The sequence below is a fragment of the Entelurus aequoreus genome, linkage group LG21, assembly GCF_033978785.1.
Source record: "Entelurus aequoreus isolate RoL-2023_Sb linkage group LG21, RoL_Eaeq_v1.1, whole genome shotgun sequence".
In the NCBI taxonomy this organism is placed as follows: Eukaryota; Metazoa; Chordata; class Actinopteri; order Syngnathiformes; family Syngnathidae; genus Entelurus; species Entelurus aequoreus.
Window position 1 is genome coordinate 9,087,357 of NC_084751.1, and position 22,305 is coordinate 9,109,661.

At 38.8% G+C, this 22,305-nt stretch overlaps 3 protein-coding genes across 4 annotated transcripts in view; 2 read left to right on the plus strand and 1 right to left on the minus strand.

Annotated features, from left to right (window-relative positions):
• The window catches only part of gnsb (glucosamine (N-acetyl)-6-sulfatase (Sanfilippo disease IIID), b), a 21,286-nt gene extending 19,825 nt beyond the window's left edge, over positions 1 to 1,461 (plus strand). Inside the window, exon 13 of the mRNA XM_062030769.1 lies at positions 1 to 1,461. This exon is cut by the window's left edge and continues 744 nt beyond it. The gene's annotated coding sequence lies outside the window, so the exon portion shown is untranslated.
• On the minus strand, positions 999 to 11,287 carry mrps24 (mitochondrial ribosomal protein S24). Its single transcript, XM_062030770.1, has 4 exons — positions 11,069 to 11,287; positions 10,770 to 10,847; positions 5,296 to 5,407; positions 999 to 1,431 (listed from the first exon to the last, which is right to left on the minus strand). Exons 1-4 carry the CDS (start codon positions 11,108 to 11,110, stop codon positions 1,148 to 1,150), a joined length of 516 nt encoding a protein of 171 aa, XP_061886754.1. The 5' UTR covers positions 11,111 to 11,287; the 3' UTR covers positions 999 to 1,147.
• Positions 11,288 to 12,863: 1,576 nt separating this feature from the next.
• Positions 12,864 to 20,006, plus strand: nudcd3 (NudC domain containing 3). 2 transcript variants are annotated; one of them, XR_009823697.1, is made up of 7 exons: positions 12,864 to 13,235; positions 16,129 to 16,394; positions 18,536 to 18,671; positions 18,745 to 18,888; positions 18,971 to 19,159; positions 19,330 to 19,496; positions 19,817 to 20,006. XR_009823697.1 is itself a non-coding variant. In XM_062031893.1 (6 exons), the coding sequence occupies exons 1-6, from the start codon at positions 13,038 to 13,040 to the stop codon at positions 19,438 to 19,440; spliced, it is 1,044 nt and encodes a 347-aa protein (XP_061887877.1). In that variant the 5' UTR covers positions 12,864 to 13,037; the 3' UTR covers positions 19,441 to 19,662. The 2 variants fall into 2 exon arrangements, 1 of the variants encoding a protein (XP_061887877.1); XM_062031893.1 differs by lacking the exon at positions 19,817 to 20,006 and having other exon boundaries at positions 19,330 to 19,662.
• Positions 20,007 to 22,305: the final 2,299 nt, after the last annotated feature.

Genomic DNA, 22,305 nt, shown 5'->3' on the forward strand with positions numbered 1-22,305 from the left:
AATGAATGATATTTACACTTAATTGAACGGTTTAAAAGAGGAGAAAACACAAAAAAAATGACAATTACATTTTGAAAGTTTATCTTCAATTTCGACTCTTTAAAATTCAAAATTCAACTGAAAAAAAGAAGAGAAAAACTTTAAAAAAAAGAATTTATGGAACATCATTAGTAATTTTTCCTGATTAAGATTAATTTTAGAATTTTGATGACATGTTTTAAATAGGTTAAAATCCAATCTGCACTTTGTTAGAATATATAACAAATTGGACCAAGCTATATTTCTAACAAAGACAAATCATTATTTCTTCTAGATTTTCCAGAACAAACATTTTTTAAAGAAATTCAAAAGACTTTGAAATAAGATTTAAATTTGATTCTACAGATTTTCTAGATTTGACAGAATATTTTTTTTGAATTTTAATCATAAGTTTGAAGAAATATTTCACAGATATTCTTCATCGAAAAAACAGAAGCTGAAATGAAGAATTAAATTAAAATGTATTTAATATTCTTTACAATAAAAAAAAATAAAAAAATACTTGAACATTGATTTAAATTGTCAGGAAAGAAGAGGAAGGAATTTAAAAGGTAAAAAGGTATATGCGTTTAAAAATCATTAAGGTTGTATTTTTTTCTCTAAAATTGTCTTTCTGAAAGTTATAAGAAGCAAAGTAAAAAAATTAATGAATTTATTTAAACAAGTGAAGACCAAGTCTTTAAAATATTTTCTCGGAATTTCACATTCTATTTGAGTTTTGTCTCTCTTAGAATTAAAAATGTCGGGCAAAGCGAGACCAGCTTGCTGGTAAATAAATACAATTTAAAAAATAGAGGCAGCTCACTGGTAAGTGCTGCTATTTGAGCTATTTTTAGAACAGGCCGGCGGGCTACTCATCTGGTCCTTACGGGCTACCTGGTGCCCGCGGGCACCGCGTTGGTGACCCCTGCCTTAGACGCACGCCGGAGCCACTTTGAGAAAGTCAATAAAACATTAACAACCCTCGAGTTCTTTATTACGCACACAAAGATTGTGTGACCGATGATGTTCAAAATATCACGTGAGCGGACACACGAGTTGCAGAAAAGAACAGCAACCGTCAGCGTTTCGTGACAGCAAACAGGAAGTGAAGAAACAAGTCTCTTGATCACAGATACTTGTAGACTTGAGTCTCCTGCAGCGTCTGAATGTCCAACGTGACGGGACATTTGTAGAAGTGCGACAGCATGGACTCCGAATAGCCGATTAAAAAGTAGAATTTATGCGGCGGCATCTTTTGTAGCATTAAGGCGCACACTGTCAGCATGTTGCCCCGCCTCTTGATCACCACCTCGTTGGCCAGGCAGCCGTGGAAGGTCCCGAACATGAACCTCCTTATGAACATGTCCTCCACGGCCCGGTCTGCTGCTCCGTCTTCTCCTTTGAGGTTACCTGGAAGAGGCACAGGTGTCAAAAACTGAGGAACAATATGTGGCAATAAAGTATCCGCTCTTTTCTTACTGAATGTTTCCATTTTGACAGAAAAAAAGGTCATGTCCAGCATCAAATTGCTTACCTTTTTAGCTTTAATATTACACAACAAATATATAAATGCTTTGTTAAAATAAAAATATCTGCTTGACTTGAGGTTTTAAATAGGGATGTCCGATAATATCGGCCTGCCGATATCATCGGCCGCTAAATGCGTTAAAATGCAATATCGGAAATTATCGGTATCGTTTTTTTATTATCTGTATCGTTTTTTTTTTTTTTTTTTTTTTTTTATTAAATCAACATAAAAAACACAAGATACATTTACAATTAGTGCACCAACCCAAAAAACCTCCCTCCCCCCATTTCTTTCTGTTATCAATATTCTGCTTCCTACATTATATATCAATATATATCAATACAGTCTGCAAGGGATACAGTCCGTAAGCACACATGATTGTGCGTGCTGCTGCTCCACTAATAATACTAACCTTTAACAGTTAATTTGACTCATTTTCATTCATTACTAGTTTCTATGTAACTGTTTTTATATTCTTTTACTTTCTTTTTTATTCAAGAAAATGTTTTTAATTTAGTTATCTTATTTTATTATTTTTTTTAAAAAGTACCTTATCTTCACCATACCTGGTTGTCCAAATTAGGCATAATAATGTGTTAATTCCACGACTGCATATATCGGTTGATATCGGTATCGGTAATTAAAGAGTTGGACAATATCGGAATATCGGATATCGGCAAAAAGCCATTATCGGACATCCCTAGTTTTAAAGTAAATTATTCATGAAATAGTACATTGTAAAAATGACAATAAATACAATTTAAGGTGCTTTTTACAGCATATTACTGTAAATTTAAAAAAAAATCACTTTACTGTAAAATTCTGGCGAAATTCTGTAAATTATACAGTTGTTGGTTTTACATAGTATTACTGTAAATGGAAAAGATCTACCAGTTTTTTTGTACTGTAAAAAAAAAGGTCGCTCAGTTGCCAGAATTGACAAATATAGTGGTGCTGTTTTTCATTTATATGTTGTAACAATTCTGACGACTAAGCTGCCAGTTTTTTCCCGTAAAAAAAAACAAACAGCCGGACTGATTTCCATTTACAGTAAGACTAAATTTTACAGTAAATTTCTAGCAACTAAGCTGCCAGTTTTTTACTAAAAATTCTGGCAACTAAGCTGTCATTTTTTTAACAAAAAACAATGGGACTGTTTTTCCATTTACAGTAACATTAAGTTTTACAATAAAATTGTAGCGACTAATCTGCCAGTTTTTTACTAAAAATTCTGGCAACTAAGCTGTCATTTTTTTTTTTTTTTTTACCAAAAACAATGGGATGGTTTCCATTTACAGTAACTCTATAAATTTTACATTAAAATTGTGGCGACTAAGCTGCCATTTTTTCCCGTAAAAACAAACAGCTGGACTGTTTTTCCATTTACAGTATTATGCTTTAAAAACCACTGTAAATTTCACTGTAAAATTGTGGGAACTAAGCTGCCAGTTTTTTACAGTAAAAAAAAACAGTGGGACTGTTTTTCCATTTACAGTAAGACTACATTTTACAGTAAAATTCTAGTAACTTAGCTGCCAGTTTTTTATTAAACTTTCTGGCAATTAAGCTGCCATTTTTTATTTATTTTTTTTACCAAAAAAACAATGGGACTGTTTTTCCATTCACAGTAAGACTACATTTTACAGTAAAATTCTAGTAACTTAGCTGCCAGTTTTTTATTAAACTTTCTGGCAATTAAGCTGCCATTTTTTATTTATTTTTTTACCAAAAAAAAAATTGGACTGTTTTTCCATTCACAGTGTTTTAAAAACCACTGTCAAATTCTGGCAACTAAACTGCCAGGTTTTTTTAATACCATAAACAGTTGGACTGTTTTTCCATTTACAGTAATATGTAGTAAAAATTTTACAGTAAAATTCTGTCAATTAAGCTGCCAGTATTTTGGCATAAAAAACAGTGGTACAGTTTTTCTATTGACAGTAATATGTTGTCCAAACTACTGCACATTATACAGTCAAATTCTGGCGACTAAGCTGCATTTTTTTTTACTGTAAATTCTACAGTTGTTGGTTTTACATTGTATTACTGTAAATGGAAAAGATCTACCAGTTTGTTTGTTTTTCCGTAAAAAAAAAAAAAAAGGTCGCTCATTTGCCAGAATTGACAAATATAGTGGTGCTGTTTTTCATTTATATGTTGTAACAATTCTGACGACTAAGCTGCTGGTTTCCATTTACAGTAAGACTACATTTTACAACTAAGCTGCCAGTTTTTTACTAAAAATTCTGGCAACTAAGCTGCCTTTTTTTTTTTAACCAAAAACAAACAATTGAACGGTTTTTCCATTTACAGTAACTCTAAATTTTACATTAAAATTCTGGCAACTACGCTGCCATTTTTTTAAATTTTTTTTTTTACAAAAAACAAACATTCAGATGGTTTTTCCATTTACAGTAACTCTAAATTTTACTTTAAAATTTTACTAAGCTGCCATTTTTTCCCCGTAAAAAAAACAGCCGGACTGTTTTTCCATTTACAGTAAGACAACATTTTACAGTAAATTCTAGCAACTAAGCTGCCAGATTTTTACTAAAAATTCTGGCAACTACGCTGCCATTTTTTTTTTTTTTTTTTACAAAAAACTAACCGATGGTTTTACCATTTACAGTAACTATAAATTTTACTTTAAAATTGTGTTGACTAAGCTGCCATTTTTTCCCCGTAAAAAAAACATCCGGACTGTTTTTCCATTTACAGTAAGACAACATTTTACAGTAAAATTCTAGCAACTAAGCTGCCATTTTTTTTTAAACCAAAAACAAACAATTGGACGGTTTTTCCATTTACAGTAACTCTAAATTTTACATTAAAATTGTGGCGACTAAGCTGCCAGTTTTTTCCCGTAAAAAAAACAATGGAACTGTTTTTCCATTTACAGTAAGACTAAATTTTACAGTAAAATTCTAGCGACTAAGCTGTCTTTTTTTTTTTTAACCAAAAACAATGGGATGGTTTCCATTTACAGTAACTCTAAATTTTACATTAAAATTGTGGCGACTAAGCTGCCATTTTTTCCCGTAAAAACAAACAGCTGGACTGTTTTTCCATTTACAGTATTATGCTTTAAAAACCACTGTAAAATTGTGGGAACTAAGCTGTCAGTTTTTTACCGTAAAAAAAAACAGTGGGACTGTTTTTCCATTTACAGTAAGACTACATTTTACAGTAAAATTCTAGTGACTTAGCTGCCAGATTTTTATTAAACTTTCTGGCAACTAAGCTGCCATTTTTCTTTTTTTTTTTTTAACCAAAAAACCAACAATGGGACTGTTTTTCCATTCAGTGTTTTAAAAACCACTGTAAATTTCACTGTCAAATTCTGGCAACTAAACTGTCAGGTTTTTTTTAATACCATAAACAGTTGGACTGTTTTTCCATTCACAGTAATATGTAGTAAAAATTTTACAGTAAAATTCTGTCAATTAAGCTGCCAGTATTTTGGCATAAAAAACCGCGGTACAGTTTTTCTATTGACAGTAATATGTTGTCCAAACTACTGCACATTATACAGCCAAATGCTGGCGACTGAGCTGCCAGTATTGTATAAAATACAGCGGGTATTGTTTTTCCATTTATATTGTAAAATAAATAATAAATTATAGTAAAAAAACTGGCAACTCAGTAATCAGAATTGTACTGTAAAATACACACATTTTTCCCCCAATGTATGTGAAAACTCTATTGCCAAACATCCCTGCGGTTGCACCACTGAGACCGGGACTTACTGGTATGCTGCGACAGCCATCCTTTGCGGTGGCCGATGTGGTGCGGTTTCAGAGCCCGCTCGTAGGTCACGGGTCGGTCTCCTTTCCCCACTCGGACACGAGCAGCTTGGTTCTACAGAAAGTCCAAGAAGGAGTGTGAGGGTGCGTGTGTGTTCGCCGCTGCCCGGATGCACGCGGTGGTCATCGCGGCATCCCATTAGCGACAATCAGACGGCGGTTTTCAAAATGTAACTGTCCTTCTCTTTGTTTTCATCAGCACTGTACTAATACTATTGACCTAGAACAGCGGTCCCCAACCACCGGTCCGCGGACCGATTGGTACCGGGCCGCACAAGAATTAAATTTTTTTTTTTTTTTTAATGAAATCAACATAAAAAGCACTATATATACATTCTATATCAATATAGATCAATATAGCCTGCAGGGATACAGTCCGTAAGCACACATGATTGTATTTATTTATGTAAAAAAAAAAAAAAAAAAAAATGTTTTTAATTTTTAATTTTTTTTAATGAAATCAACATAAAAAACACAATATATACATTCTATGTCAATATAGATCAATACAGCCTGCAGGGATACAGTCCGTAAGCACACATGATAGTATTTATTTATGTAAAAAAAAAAAAAAAAAAAATTTTTTAATTTTTTATTTTTTTTAATGAAATCAACATAAAAAACACAATATATACATTCTATGTCAATATAGATCAATACAGCCTGCAGGGATACAGTCCGTAAGCACACATGATTGTATTTATTTATGTAAAAAATTTTTTTTTTTTTTTTTTAATTAAATCAACATAAAAAACACAATATATACATTCTATATCAATATAGATCAATACAGCCTGCATGGATACAGTCCGTAAGCACACATGATTGTATCTATTTATGTTAAAAAAAAATAAATAAAAATTTTTTTTTTTTTTTTTTTAAATACACCCCCCTCCCCCACCGCACCGTGGGACAAATTTTCAAGCGTTGACCGGTCCGCAGCTACAAAAAGGTTGGGGACCACTGACCTAGAACACATATCCTCCATTATCCACAACCTTTTCAGATTGAACAAGAACTCACGCCACTAAGCTTTGACAACATTTGGCAAGTTTACGCTCTTTAAATCAGACCTGGGCAAATTAAGGCCCGGGGGCCCGTTAAGCTTTTCAATCTGGCCTGCTGGACATTCCCAAATCATTTTTTTATATTTTTAAGATGTAAAGTGTAGCTGCCATTATGATGTGCAGTCATTTTTTCTAATGACCGGAAGTCTACAACTGTACTAAGTCTTTACATGGTTGGAATCTGCACTTTTGCATGATATACTAATTACTATGCTAATCTAATTAGTTACTATTAGAGGTGTCCGATAATATCGGCCTGCCGATATTATCGGCCGATATATGTGTTAAAATGTAATATCGGGAATTATCGGTATCAGTTTTTTTAATTATCGGTATCGTTTTTTTGTTGTTTTTTTAAAAATTTTTTTATTAAATCCACATAAAAAACACAAGATACACTTACAATTAGTGCACCAACCCAAAAAACCTCCCTCCCCCCATTTACACTCATTCACACAAAAGGGTTGTTTCTTTCTGTTATTAATATTCTGCTTCCTACATTATATATCAATATATATCAATACAGTCTGCAAGGGATACAGTCCGTAAGCACACATGATTGTGCGTGCTGCTGGTCCACTAATAGTACTAACCTTTAACAGTTCATTTTACTCATTTTCATTCATTACTAGTTTCTATGTAACTGTTTTTATATTGTTGTACTTTCTTTTTTATTCAAGAAAATGTTTTTAATTTATTTATCTTATTTTACTATTTTTTTTAAAAAGGACCTTATCTTCACCATACCTGGTTGTCCAAATTAGGCATAATAATGTGTTAATTCCACGACTGTATATATCGGTTGATATCGGTATCAGTAATTAAAGAGTTGGACAATATCGGAATATTGGATATCGGCAAAAAGCCATTATCGGACATCCCTAGTTACTATGGTAATCTAATTAGTTACTATGGTCATCTAATTAGTTACTATGGTCCTCTAATTAGTTACTATGGTCCTCTAATTAGTGACTATGGTAATCTAAGTCACAGCAGCTCAGACGAGGCACCAAGCAGTGTGGGTGGGGAGTGTTTCCACAGAGTGTTTCCAGAGCGAGCCTGAAATGCGGGTGTCAGGGACAGACGTGGAAGGAGATTTTTACAACAAAGTTCTAAAGCTTAGTGATTAATCCGATGTATCAGATTGTAGGTGGGTTTTTTTTTTTTTACCCTTCACGTTCATATTTTGTTGCGTTTCGCTGGATTGTAAAATATGTGGATGGGGGAGGGGGTGTGACGTTCATATGTTGTCAATATTCAGTGTTTTATCCTTCATAGTTAAAGGCCTACTGAAATGAATTTTTTTTATTTAAACGGGGATAGCAGATCCATTCTATGTGTCATACTTGATCAATTTGCGATATTGCCATATTTTTGCTGAAAGGATTTAGTAGAGAACGACGACGATAAAGTTTGCAACTTTTGGTCGCTGATAAAAAAAAAGCCTTGCCTGTAGCGGAAGTAGCGTGACGTCACAGGAGCTAGTATTCCTCACAATTCCCCGTTGTTTACAATGGAGCGAGAGAGATTCGGACCGAGAAAGCGACGATTACCCCATTAATTGGAGCGAGGATGAAAGATTCGTGGATGAGGAACATTAGAGTGAAGGACTAGAGTGCAGTGCAGGGTGTATCTTTTTTCGCTCTGACCGTAACTTAGGTACAAGCTGGCTCATTGGATTCCACACTTTCTCCTTTTTCTATTGTGGATCACGGATTTGTATTTTAAACCACCTGGGATACTATATCCTCTTGAAAATGAGAGTCGGGAACGCGAAATGGACATTCACAGTGACTTTTATCTCCACGACAATACATCGTTGACGCACGGAGCTAACGTGATAGCATCGGGGTTAACTGCAGATAGAAACAAAATAAAATAAACCCCTGACTGGAATGATAGACAGAAGATCAACAATACTATTAAACCATGAACATGTAAATACACGGTTAATAATTTCCAGCTTGGCGAAGCTTAACAATTGAAGCTAACTACGGAGCGGTGGCGGGCGTTGTAGCTTTCGACGACACCCCGGCAAGAAACATATATTTCCCCAAAGTTACGTACGTGACATGCACATAGCGACACGCACGTACGGGCAAGCGATCAAATGTTTGGAAGCCAAAGCTGTACTCACGGTAGCGCGTCTGCTATCCAGCTCAAACACAACACAACCTCCTGATTGTGTTGCTGCAGCCAGCCGCTAATACACCGATCCCACCTACAACTTTCTTCTTTGCAGTCTCCATTGTTCATTAAACAAATTGCAAAAGATTCACCAACACAGATGTCCAGAATACTGTGGAATTGTTCGATGAAAACAGAGCAGTTTGTATGGTGACACATTGGGTACGAATACTTCCGTTGCCGTCGTGACGTCACGCGCATACGTCATCGTACATAGACGTTTCCAACCGGAAGTGTGGCGGGAAATTTAAAATGTCACTTTATAAGTTAACCCGGCCGTATTGGCATGTGTTGCAATGTTAAGATTTCATCATTGATATATATACTATCAGACTGCGTGGTCGCTAGTAGTGGCTTTCAGTAGGCCTTTAATATTATAAACCCCACATTCTTTATTTTCATGTACATTCTGGGTGTCTCATTCAGTCAAAAAAAAGAAGTAAAATTCCATTCTGTTTTTTAAGGAGGTGTGTCATAACGTTTTTAGCATTCAATCAGACATTATTGTGAGGTTTTGTTTTAGAGTTCCTAAAAATAGATATACCGGCCCCCAGACACATTTTGTTTCTCTACTTTTGGCCCCCCGAGACAAAATAATTGCCCAGGCCTGCTTTAAACTCTGCTGCAAAAAATCTACTGTTAGTAAAATGTTCATTGGAATCCCCGTCATAATATACACTACCGTTCAAAAGTTTGGGGTCACATTGAAATGTCCTTATTTTTGAAGGAAAAGCACTGTACTTTTCAATGAAGATAACTTTAAACTAGTCTGAACTTGAAATAAATACACTCTATACATTGCTAATGTGGTAAATGACTATTCTAGCTGCAAATGTCTGCTTTTTGGTGCAATATCTACATAGGTGTATAGAGGCCCATTTCCAGCAACTATCACTCCAGTGTTCTAATGGTACAATGTGTTTGCTCATTGGCTCAGAAGGCTAATTGATGATTAGAAAACCCTTGTGCAATCATGTTCACACATCTGAAAACACTTTAGCTCGTTACAGAAGCTACAAAACTGACCTTCCTTTGAGCAGATTGAGTTTCTGGAGCATCACATTTGTGGGGTCAATTAAACGCTCAAAATGGCCAGAAAAAGAGAACTTTCATCTGAAACTCGACAGTCTATTCTTGTTCTTAGAAATGAAGGCTATTCCACTAAATTGTTTGGGTGACCCCAAACTTTTGAACGGTAGTGTAAGTTATAGATTTATTTGAGAGTCTGCCAAATAACCTTTAAATTGATCGATTCGCACACTGATTTTTTTGCAGCCGAAGTTTTCCCGGTTGTGGACGTGACTCCCAAGTCGAGTCCAACCACGCGTGTATAGAAATTCTCCGTCACTTCCAACACTAATTGCATGAATTTAATCAAGCAAAAATATTGTTTCTGTGTCTTTGTTCAACAAGTGTTACAATACTATGGTGTCATTAAGAAAAAGGAACGTTTTTAACACCTATTTGTTCGAATAATTATGAATAAGTTATCACACAACTCTTATGCTTAAAGGCCCGTTGCTATAGTTATTATCAATTGTGCTGAAGTTGTACTTTTCTATGTGTGCAAAGAAAGGGACAACTTGCAATCTCGCATGGCGAGTTGTCTCGTGTCAGTGTTTGTTTCCAGACCCGGCCTGCGGACTGCCAAGGACGGACATCGAGCACCTCAACGCAGACGAAACAGAGACAGGGCGAAATCACGAGTGTCAGCACATTTCCATTCTGAATAATCATGTATTGTGTCTGACTGGGGCTGCTGGCATTACCCCTCCCCTTCAGAAGCAGACCAGGGACCTCCCGAATAAATAGGGGAGCACGTGGGCTGTGCCTTGGAGCGTAGGGTGGAACTGTAACTGACAAGTACAGCCCGATACGTCTCTCCTCATGAGTAAAATGTAACTCTGTCTCTGCCTGATTCCTTGCTTCTTGTCTGTTTAATAGATGTCATCTGTGTTTGAACCTGACATTTATTTGACTATGAATTAAAGAAGTTGACCAGAAGTGAATGCAATTTCGCCGGTTTTGAAACGCCATAACTTTCTAAATATTTTTCACAGGATACTGGTACTTATCTAACTGGAAACTTCTCTACATTAAATGTCTGATTGTGCTGCTTTCATGTCAATGGATTATTTACAATGGCAATGGACGTTTACTCACCTTGCAGCAGACTGCAGTAACATGAAGAGATCTGCTTGATGGAGAAATCCTCAAAGTATTAAACCTGCTAAAGACTGCCTGCAAAGAAACCCAACATTACAGTTTCATCAGGGACAAGCGGTAGTAAATGGGTGGATGGTGTGACTTGAGTAAAATGCAAGCCACTACGTGCCAACTAAACGGTATGAAACGGCAACAAAGCAACTACCAACCACGACTCACTCGTTTACAAAAAGTATTCTGTCCACGAAACACATTTATATCATCTTATTCATAATTATATGTTTGATTTTACTCACCAGAAGCCTGACGCACTCCGCACTGCTCAAGGACGACGCCATCTTTGTTTGGATAAAACTAACAATGCTGTCACCGCCTCTTTTTTTTATGATATATGTTCAAAGGTTTCTATTTTAAACCACTATGGAAGACCTGGTGAGTGTTAAAGCAATCATATATGAAACTTTACAATTGTTTTGGACAAACCTAGACATCGATATGGAACTATTAATAAGCTACTGTTCCCAGCAGTTGACTAAAAAATGTAACAACCGGATATAGACAGAATAGTAAGCATGTACGTTTGTAAATATGGCACAAAAAAAGAGTGAACGCCATGTATTGAAGAAGTCATAATTTTATCAATATATAAATGATATATGATGAGGGTTTTAATGTTTTTTATACAGTCCGAAAAGGGACGTGCTCTTGTTTTGAAAGTTTCTAACCGGTGACAAACCTAGACACCGATATGGAACTATTAATTTGCTACTGTTCTCAGCAGTTTACTAAAAAAATGTAACAACCGGATATAGACAGAATAGTAAGCCATGTACTTTTTTAAATATGGCAAAAAAAAAAAGAGTGAACGCCATCAAAAATATAAATGATATATGATGAGGGTTTTGATGTTTTTTTATACAGTCCGAAAAGGGACGTGCTCTTGTTTTGAAAGTTTCTAACCGGTGACAAACATAGACATCGATATTGAACTATTAATTAGCTACTGTTCCCAGCAGGTGACTAAAAAAATGTAACAACCGGATATAGACAGAATAGTAAGCCATGTACGTTTTTAAATATGGCACAAAAAAGAGTGAACGCCATGTATTGAATAAGTCATAATTTTATCAAAATATAAATGATATATGATGAGGGTTTTAATGTTTTTTTATACAGTCCGAAAAGGGACGTGCTCTTGTTTTGAAAGTTTCTAACCGGTGACAAACCTAGACATTGATATGGAACTATTAATTAGCTACTGTTCCCAGCAGATGACTAAAACATGTAACAACCGGATATAGACAGAACAGTAAGCCATACATTATATATGATGAGGGTTTTGATGTTTTTTATACAGTCCGAAAAGGGACGTGCTCTTGTTTTGAAAGTTTCTAACCGGTGACAAACATAGACATCGATATTGAACTATTAATTAGCTACTGTTCCCAGCAGTTGACTAAAAAAATGTAACAACCGGATATAGACAGAATAGTAAGCCATGTACGTTTTTAAATATGGCACAGAAAAAAGAGTGAACGCCATGTATTGAAGAAGTCATCATTTTATCAAAATATAAATGATATATGATGAGGGTTTTAATGTTTTTTATACAGTCCGAAAAGGAACGTGCTCTTGTTTTGAAAGTTTCTAACCGGTGACAAACCTAGACACCGATATGGAACTATTAATTAGCTACTGTTCCCAGCAGTTGACTAAAAAATGTAACAACCGGATATAGACAAAATAGTAAGCCATGTACGTTTTTAAATATGGCAAAAAAAAAATAATGAACGCCATCAAAAATATAAATTATATATGATGAGGGTTTTGATGTTTTTTATACAGTCCGAAAAGGGACGTGCTTTTGTTTTGAAAGTTTCTAACCGGTGACAAACCTAAACATCGATATGGAACTATTAATTAGCTACTGTTCCGGATATAACAACCGGATATAGACAGAATAGTAAGCCATGTACGTTTTTAAATATGGCAACAAAAATAATAATGAACGCCATCAAAAATATAGATTATATATGAGGAGGGTTTTGATGTTTTTATACAGTCCGAAAAGGGATGTGCTCTTATTTTGAAAGTTTCTAACCGGATGTGTGGCATTGTTCTAGAAGGAAGCTCACATACATCAAGATATGCTAACCAGCTGTCCCAAACATTGACGTTTTATCATTAAAGACACTTTCTTAATTCTTGACCCGACTTGTGGTCGACTCGGAAGATAGTTTGACGGCTGGAACGGCGAGTTTTGTCATGTCGTCGCCACTGGAGATGACGGAAATGTACGACAACGCTTTACTGGGCATCCTGCAGCACGCTGGAAACATTCAAGACTTTCTCCAAGTCTATTTTGGATTTTTGTACCGAAAGACGGACTTCTATCGCCTCCTTTCCGGTCCCGGGGACAAGATGGGCTTCCCGCCCGGTGTCGCCGAAAAGATGGTGGTCAAGGTAGCGCGCGTTAGCAAGCTGTGCTACATTAAACATAATCGAAACAGCTTAATAGTGTACTATTTGTTCTCGTCACCAACTTGTCTTCAACATGTTTAGTAACATCTAGAAGACTTTGGAATGTGAAACATATCAATAACTTTATTGTTAAAGCGCCATTGGGCTATTGCATTGCTACATGCTAATAACAACAACACAACAGTAGGACCTTAACTTACGATCTTAATTGGCTTTTCCCTTAACTCCCACAGAAATTAGATGAAATCTATTAAATATTGAATATAACGTTTTAATTCAAATATTAAAACAATACAATAGAATGTTTTACAAACAACTACAGTAGTTTCTTTTTTAAAATTAATAATGTACAACATTTACTTTGGAGTACAGACTTCTACAGTATCTCCTTCCAGCTGCTTCTCCGTCAAACACACCATCAGCAGCTTTCCCATATATTCATGGGTATATGTATGTCTCAGCCTTCCCGGTAAGGTCTATTCAGGTGTACTGGAAAGGATTCAGGAGGAACAGTGTGGTTTTCGTCCTGGTCGTGGAAGTGTGGACCAGCTCTATACTCGGCAGGGTCCTTGAGGATGTAAGGGAGTTTGCCCAACCAGTCTACATGGGTTTTGTGGACTTGGAGAAGGCATTTGACCGTGTCGCCCGGGAAGTCCTGTGGGGAGTGCTCAGAGAGTATGGGGTAACGGACTGTCTGATTGTGGCGGTCCGCTCCCTGTATGATCAGTGTCAGAGCTTGGTCCGCATTGCCGGCAGTAAGTCGGACCCGTTTCCCGTGAGGGTTGGACTCCGCCAAGGCTGCCCTTTGTCACCCATTCTGTTCATAACTTTTATGGGCAGAATTTCTAGGCGCAGTCAAGGCGTTGAGGGGATCCGGTTTGGTGTCTGCAGGATTAGGTCTCTGCTTTTTGCAGATGATGTGGTCCTGATGGCTTCATCTGGCCAGGATCTTCAGCTCTCACTGGATCGGTTCGCAGCCGAGTGTGAAGTGACTGAGATGAGAATCAGCACCTCCAAGTCCGAGTCCATGGTTCTCGCCCGGGAAAGGGTGGAGTGCCATCTCCAAGTTGGGGAGGAGATCTTGCCCCAAGTGGAGGAGTTCAAGTATCTCGGAGTCTTGTTCATGAGTGAGGGAAGAGTGGATCGTGAAATCGACAGGCGGATCGGTGCGGCGTCTTTAGTAATGCGGACGCTGTATCAATCCGTTGTGGTTGAAGAAGGAGCTGAGCTTAGGCTGCTGCCCCCGCGACCCGACCTCGGATAAGCGGAGGAAAATGGATGGATGGACACAGTAGTTTTGTTTTTTTAAAGTAATAAGGTACAGCATTTATGTTGGAGTACAGACTTCTACAGTATCTCCTTCCAGCTGCTTCTCCGTCAAACACACCATCAGCAGCTTTCCCATATATTCATGGGTATATGTCTGTTGTTTATAGTTATAATTTTAACACTCTCGAACTGTGATACGCTCAAATCGTTTCGCCGAGTTAATGACACGCTCGGTCACGTTTTTGATAATTTCTTACTTCAATTCAATGAAGGCAGCACGGTGGGTCAGGGGTTAGTGCATGTGCCTCACAATACGAAGGTCCTGAGTAGTCCTGAGTTCAATCCCGGGCTCGGGATCTTTCTGTGTGGAGTTTGCATGTTCTCCCCGTGACTGCGTGGGTTCCCTCCGTGTACTCCGGCTTCCTCCCACCTCCAAAGACATGCACCTGGGGATAGGCCCCTCCCACCTCCAAAGACATGCACCTGGGGATAGGCCCCTCCCACCTCCAAAGACATGCACCTGGGGATAGGTTGATTGGCAACACTAAATTGGCCCTAGTGTGTGAATGTTGTCTATCTGTGTTGGCCCTGCGATGAGGTGGCGACTTGTCCAGGGTGTACGCCGCCTTCCGCCTCAATGCAGCTGAGATAGGCTCCAGCACCCCCTTCGACCTCCAATAGGGACAAGCGGTAGAAAATGGATGGATGTATTAAATGAGCTGCTCTCCAGTTGTTATATCTTGTTTCATGATTACATTACAGTCTCCTTTGCAATGCAGTTGCACTTCCAAGACATTAGATGGCAGTATAACTAGGAAGGCGAGTCTTCCAGGAAGTTCAATGTGTTATGTTGCACCCTACAAAGTGTTAATACTGTGATTATTACACATCTGCAACAGTAATCTCAGTTGAAGTTCCTTTACCAAATGTGTAGATGTTGAACTCACCATGTAAATATATTAATGCTAATAGTAGCCTGTCTATGGCAAATCCAATGTAAATTAGCATCAAGCTAGCACATTTTGAAATCCTGGAGCATTACTTTGCTCCCGAGCTTTTTCTACCAAGCATACTTGCTTAGTTGGTGTTGAAAATTGCAGCGTTGCTTAGAGGGAGTTTGGCTGAGTCCTCCCTAAGGGTGATTGTTTACGTGTTTAGTCTGCAGCCGGACTTGACGGGTCTAAAACCGGACGTGACGTCACATGCAACAAAAGTATCGGAATATGGCACCGTTTGATTTTACGTAAATTGATACTGACGGAATTCAGTCGGTGCAGAATTAGCTACCCATTCCTAGGGACGATTGTGACTTAAAGAATTAGCCAAGAGACGGCTTTTGTCTCAAAACACTCGTAATTTGAGGTACCACTAACTTTTGCGATGTACCTTTTTAGTAATAAGCCTAATTAAAGAGGCCCTATTGTGCAAAACCAATGTTTCTTACCCGCTGTTGTGTATTTGCATTAATTTGTGCAACAATTTGACCAGAGAACCACTATTACGTTATGTAGTGTTTTCCTACCACTAAATTAGAACCAGAGCCGGGGTTCTATCCTCTACCAAGTCCTGTACAGAGCATTCATGTGAGGTTGTGTTTTCTCTGCAGACGTACAAACTGTTTGAGAAGATGGCCGATCACAACCGTGAGCTGCAGAAGAGACAGGAGGAGACCAGAACCGTCCCTGCGGCTGTCCAGGAGCTGGAGGTCACCTCTGAGCCCCAGCAGGCGAGTCTGAAGGAGGCCACGGCAGCGGCGAGCGCAGCCCCGGATCCTGTCCCTGAGACTGAGACTGAACCTCAACCCGCCGGTGTTGGCACCGATAGTCCACTGGCTCAGGCAGACCTGGCGGCGGCGGCGTCCAACACAGCAGAGTGAGTATTCATCTATTTCATACCAAGTGGGTATACCAGGGTGTCCAAAATCTTTAAATAGCCTGCGGCACAATCGTTAGCATTCTAATGTTAACTTTTTTAGTTAGTACACACCTCAGCGTCAAATATTTTGTTACTTGTTACCTGTTAGCATGCTAAACTTAGTATGCTAGTGTTTTTGAAAGCTAATTTTGTAGGGACACACCTCAGTACTACCTTGGTACTTGATGCATGCTAATGTTATCAGGCTAGCACTTTAAAGTCATTTTGCAGGTACACACCTCAGAGTCATATATGTTGATGCATGTTACATTTTAACATGCTAGCATTAGCATACAAGCTTCTTTGTTATTTAGCAGGTGTACACCTCAGTGTCATGTATTTTGGTATTTCACTAACTGTAAGCATGCTATTGTGAGTAGAGATGTCTGATAATGGCTTCTTTGCCGATATTCCGATATTGTCCAACTCCTAATCACCGATTCCGATATCAACCGATACCGATATATACAGTGGTGGAATTAACACATTATTATGCCTAATTTTGTTGTCATGCCCCGCTGGATGCATTAAACAATGTAACAAGGTTTTTCAAAATAAATCAACTCGAGTTATGGAAAAAAATGCCAACATGGCACTGCCATATTTATTATTGAAGTCACAAAGAGCATTATTTTTTTTAACATGCCTCAAAACAGCAGCTCGAATTTGGGACATGTGTTGCAAGGGGTTCTGGGTATTTGTTCTGTTGTGTTTATGTTGTGTTACGGTGCGGATGTTCTCCCGAAATGTGTTCGTCATTGACCAAGTATGCCTTGCATTCACTTGTGTGTGTGAAAAGCCGTAGATATTAAGTGATTGTGCCTTTGAGGTTTATTGGCGCTCTGTACTTCTCCCTACGTCCGTGTACCACTACGTACAGTGGCGTTTTAAAAAGTCATAAAGTTTACTTTTTGAAACCGATACCGATCATTTCCGATATTACATTTTAAAGCGTTTATCGGCCGATAATATAGGCAGTCCGATATTATCGGACATCTCTAATTGTGAGCATGTTAGTATAGAACCGCTATTTGTTTGCTTTTTTTTGCTAATTTTGCAAATAGTTTGTGTTGTTTGACAGTATCTGGCCAGAATGCGAACTGTTAGCATTTCAGTTCACCTTTGGCTCATCAACGTTCATGCTAAATTTCTAATATTAACTAACATGTTGTTTTTTTTGGTGCTAATTTTGCATGTATACTCCTCAGCGTCAAATATTTGGTTACTTGACAATTGATACCTGTTAGCATGCTAAAGTTAGTTTACCATGAAGTGGACCCCGACTTAAACAAGTTGAAAAACGTATTCGGGTGTTACCATTTAGTGGTCAATTGTACGGAATATGTACTGTACTGTGCAATCTACTAATAAAAATATCAATCAAGTATGCTAGCGATTTTGAAAGCTAATTTTGTAGGGCTACATCCCAGTCATACGTTGGTACTTGATGCATGCTAATGTTATCAGGCTAGCACTTTAAAGTCTATTTTCAGGTACACACCTCAGTCATATATTTTGATACATGACGCATGTTAGTTAGCATTTTAACATGCTAACATTAGCATTTTTGTTAATTTAGCATGTATACACCTCAGTGTCATGTATTTCACTAACTGAAGCAACAGGCTCTAGCACCCCTCGTGATCCCTGAGAGGGACAAGCGGTAGAAAATGGATGGCTGGACTAACTGAAGCATGGTATTGTTAGCATAGTACCGCTAGCTAATTTTGCTAATATTTTTTGTTGTTTGACATACCAAAGACTATAAAAATGGGAGCCATTACCTCCCTGCTTGGCACTCAGCATCAAGGGTTGGAATTGTGGGTTGAATCACCAAAAAGGATTCCCGGGCGTGGCCACCTCTGCTGCTCACTGGTCCCCTCACCTCGCATGCAGAGAATAATTTCGCCACACCTAGTGTGTGTGTGTGTGTGTGACAATCATTGGTACTTTAACTTTGTTGTTGAACTGTTAGCAACATTCATGCCAAATTTCTACCAAAATTGCATATTGTAGTTATTAGAGAAATATATATATATTGTACTCGTTTTGAAGGTGAAAACTACCAAAATGGCCCCCAGCATTGTGTGTGGTTGCAGGTCAAATCAGGAGACGCCGAAGCCGGATTCGGACAGTTACAATGGCGCCGTGAGGGAAAACTACAAGTGGTCCCAGGACTACACCGATGTGGAGGTGCGCGTGTTCGTGCCCAAGTCGGTGGTCAAGGGTCGACAGGTGAGCCTCTCACACAGCAGCGGCGCCCTCTAGCGTGAAGTTTGGGCCTTTCAGGTGTTTGTGTGTCGGCCAGGTGAGCGTCACGCTGCACAGCAACAGCGTGCGTGTGTGCATGAGGGCGGGGCCACAGGAGGAGACGCTGATGGAGGGAGAGTTCACACATAAGATCAACACGGAAAACTCCCTGTGGAGCCTCGAACCTGGCGACTGCGTTGTCGTAAGTGCACGCCGGCTCACCTTTGACCTCTCAGTGAGCGTGCAATTAAAGAACGCTCTCTGTCTCCCTCTCTGGCGTCCAGCTGTCACTCAACAAAACCTCCGAGGTTTGGTGGAAAGCGGTCCTCAGCGGCGAGGAGGAGATCGACGTGAACCAAATCAACCGCGAGCGCTCCATGGCGACCGTGGACGAGGACGAGCACGCCGTCCTGGACCGCCTCACCTTCGACTACCACCAGAAGCTGCAGGGCAAGCCGCAGAGTCACGAAGTGGTGAGGGCGCCCCCCAGTGGCTGACTTTAAAAACATCAAGTAATCTGCTAAATTAAAAGACGCAATAAAAACCTCAGCACGAAAGTCATCAGATGGTGTGCCTAATGCAGTGGCTGAGTGCGCCTCTAGATGGTGCTGTGGTCTCGCACTAACTTGTTGATTGTCTGCAGAAAGTGCATGAGATGCTGAAGAAGGGCTGGGAAGCCGAGGGCTCGCCGTTTAGAGGACAGCAGTTCGACCCCTCCATGTTTGACATCCCCCCAAGTGCGGTGCAGTTCTGAGGCCCCGCCCACCCGCAGGTCATGACAACAAACTTGTGCTTTAATGACATGATCAGGTGTGTTGAGACTCCACATCACCATTTGATGATTGTGTGTGTGTGCGTGTGTGTGTGTGTGTGTGTGTGTGTGTGTGTGTGTGTGTGTGTGTGTGTGTGTGTGTGTGTGTGTGTGTGTGTGTGTGTGTGTGTGTGTGTGTGTGTGTGTGTGTGTGTGTGTGTGTGTGTGGGCGGGGTCAGCCGTGTAAGTAGCACAATGACATCATAGTGTGACCTCACAGTGTCAGATGCCAATCAGTTTAACAAGCTCGTGGTGACTATTCCTTGTCCACCAATCAACACACTGCACAGTATCTAGCTCCGCCCCTTTCTCCCAGAAGCAGGGGGTGTCAACAATCAGGTACAGGTCAGTGGTTTGGTACCACTTCCAGTCGGGGACGATGGAAACACAAATACGTGCAGCGCTGGGCGTGTCGAGTGTCTTTTTATTCTCAAAAGAATGAAAATTCGCATTTGTTCTAAAATGAAATAAAACACTTGTCGGGCTGGGCTGTACGCCTTTTCTTCGTTTTAAATTCTTTAAAGTGCCCTCCTCGCTCCTTTTGTTGTACTTGAGGTTGCTAATGTGCTGGCGTCATAGCAACAGTGTGATTATGGGACACAACATGAGATTAGTGTTGTCAGGGCACAGCACTCAATGTGTCCTCAAGGCTTCTGTGGTCATGTGACTTATGCCAACATGCCCCCAAACTGTAAGAAACCACCTAAAGAAGAGCTAAGCAAAAGCTGTCATTAACATCTAAACATAAAAAGGTAATGGGCTTAGAAAAAGCAAAGGACGTAAGTAATTCCCTGATTAATGGTGAGTCTGTATCGGGCAAGAAGACTTTTCTGTGGTGCCGTTCCAACAAGATTGTTGACATGTCAGGTCATGGCACTGGGAAGATGGCCGTCATTACATCTTCAATAAATGTACATGTTTACGTTGACATTTTGGACATACCAAATATGTTTAGTGATGGTGACAACTTTCAAGATGACAATGCATCAAAATTGAATTTGAATTTATTAATGGAAAACCCCTTGAGATGCAGCATCTCTGCATATCAAGGGGTGCATGCTGAATTTCCCCCAGGGATCAATAAAGTACTTTCTATTCTATCTCGTTTTCAAGGGAGACCAAAGACATTTAAAATGAACACAATACAGTACAACACAGGAAAAGTTTCACAACAAATAATTACAGACAATCATTAAAGACAATTTTGCTCAGAGACCTCTCAGCTTTTGATTGATTGATTGATTGAGACTTTTATTAGTAGGTTGCACAGTGAAGTACATATTCCGTACAATTGACCACTAAATGGTAACACCCGAATAAGTTTTTCAACTTGTTTAAGTCGGGGTCCACTTAAATTGATTCATGATACAGATATATACTATCATATATATACTATCATCATAATACAGTCATCACACAAGATAATCACATTGAATTATTTACATTATTTACAATCAGGGGTGTGGAGGGGGGGGGGGTAGGATATGGACAGCAAGTAGTGGACATAGAGAGAGAGAGAGAGAGAGAGAGAGAGAGAGAGAGAGAGAGAGAGAGAGAGAGAGAGAGAGAGAGATCAGAAGGCATAAGAAAAAGTATCTGCATTTGATTGTTTACATTTGATTATTAGCAATCCGGGGAGGGTGTTAGTTTAGGGTTGTAGCTGCCTGGAGGTGAACTTTTAGTGCGGTTTTGAAGGAGGATAGAGATGCCCTTTCTTTTATACCTGTTGGGAGCGCATTCCACATTGATGTGGCATAGAAAGAGAATGAGTTAAGACCTTTGTTAGTTCGGAATCTGGGTTTAACGTGGTTAGTGGAGCTCCCCCTGGTGTTGTGGTTATGGCGGTTATTTACGTTAAGGAAGTAGTTTGACATGTACTTCGGTATCAGGGAGGTGTAGCGGATTTTATAGACTAGGCTCAGTGCAAGTTGTTTAACTCTGTCCTCCACCTTGAGCCAGCCCACTTTGGAGAGCTCACACAACTCTCCCAGAATTTACAATTAGAGATGTCCGATATTATCGGCCGATAAATGCTTTAAAATGTAATATCGGAAATTATCAGTATCGGTTTCAAAAAGTAAAATGTATGACTTTTTAAAACGCCGCTGTGTACCCGGACGTAGGGAGAAGTACACAATAAACCTTAAAGGCACTGCCTTTGCGTGCCGGCCCAGTCACATAATATCTACGGCTTTTCACACACAAGTGAATGCATGCATACTTGGTCAACAGCCATACAGGTCACACTAGGGATGATGTTTGATAAGGAATTATCGAGTTCGAGCCTATTATCGAATCCTCTTATCGAACCGATTCCTTATCGATTCTCTTATGGAGTCCAGATAGGTTGTTGTATATGGAAAAAAACACACAATATTTGGTTGAACAAAAGCTCACTTTTATTATATAATAAAAAAATAAAATCTAATAAATAAATAAATAAATATTGACTGTTACCCACCTAAAAAAATAAAATAAAATAAATAGTTACTAGTTAAATAGTTATACTTTGTTACCCAAAGTATATTAAGTGGGATTTTTCAGAGAAACAAATATATACAGTAACACAAAAACAAGCTGTCTCTGTGATCACTATAGGTGTATAAATAATAATATAGTGTTAAATAAAATCAGTACCTTGGGCACAAAACTGAAAATAATACAGCTCTCCAAAAAGTGCACTTCTGCTGCTATTTGACATAACTGTTTGTTATGATGCTTTGACATTTTTGCACTTTATTTCTTTATTGAAAGAAAATTCTATGAAGAGAAAAGTTGTTTGCAAATGTGGTTACAATGCTAAAAAAT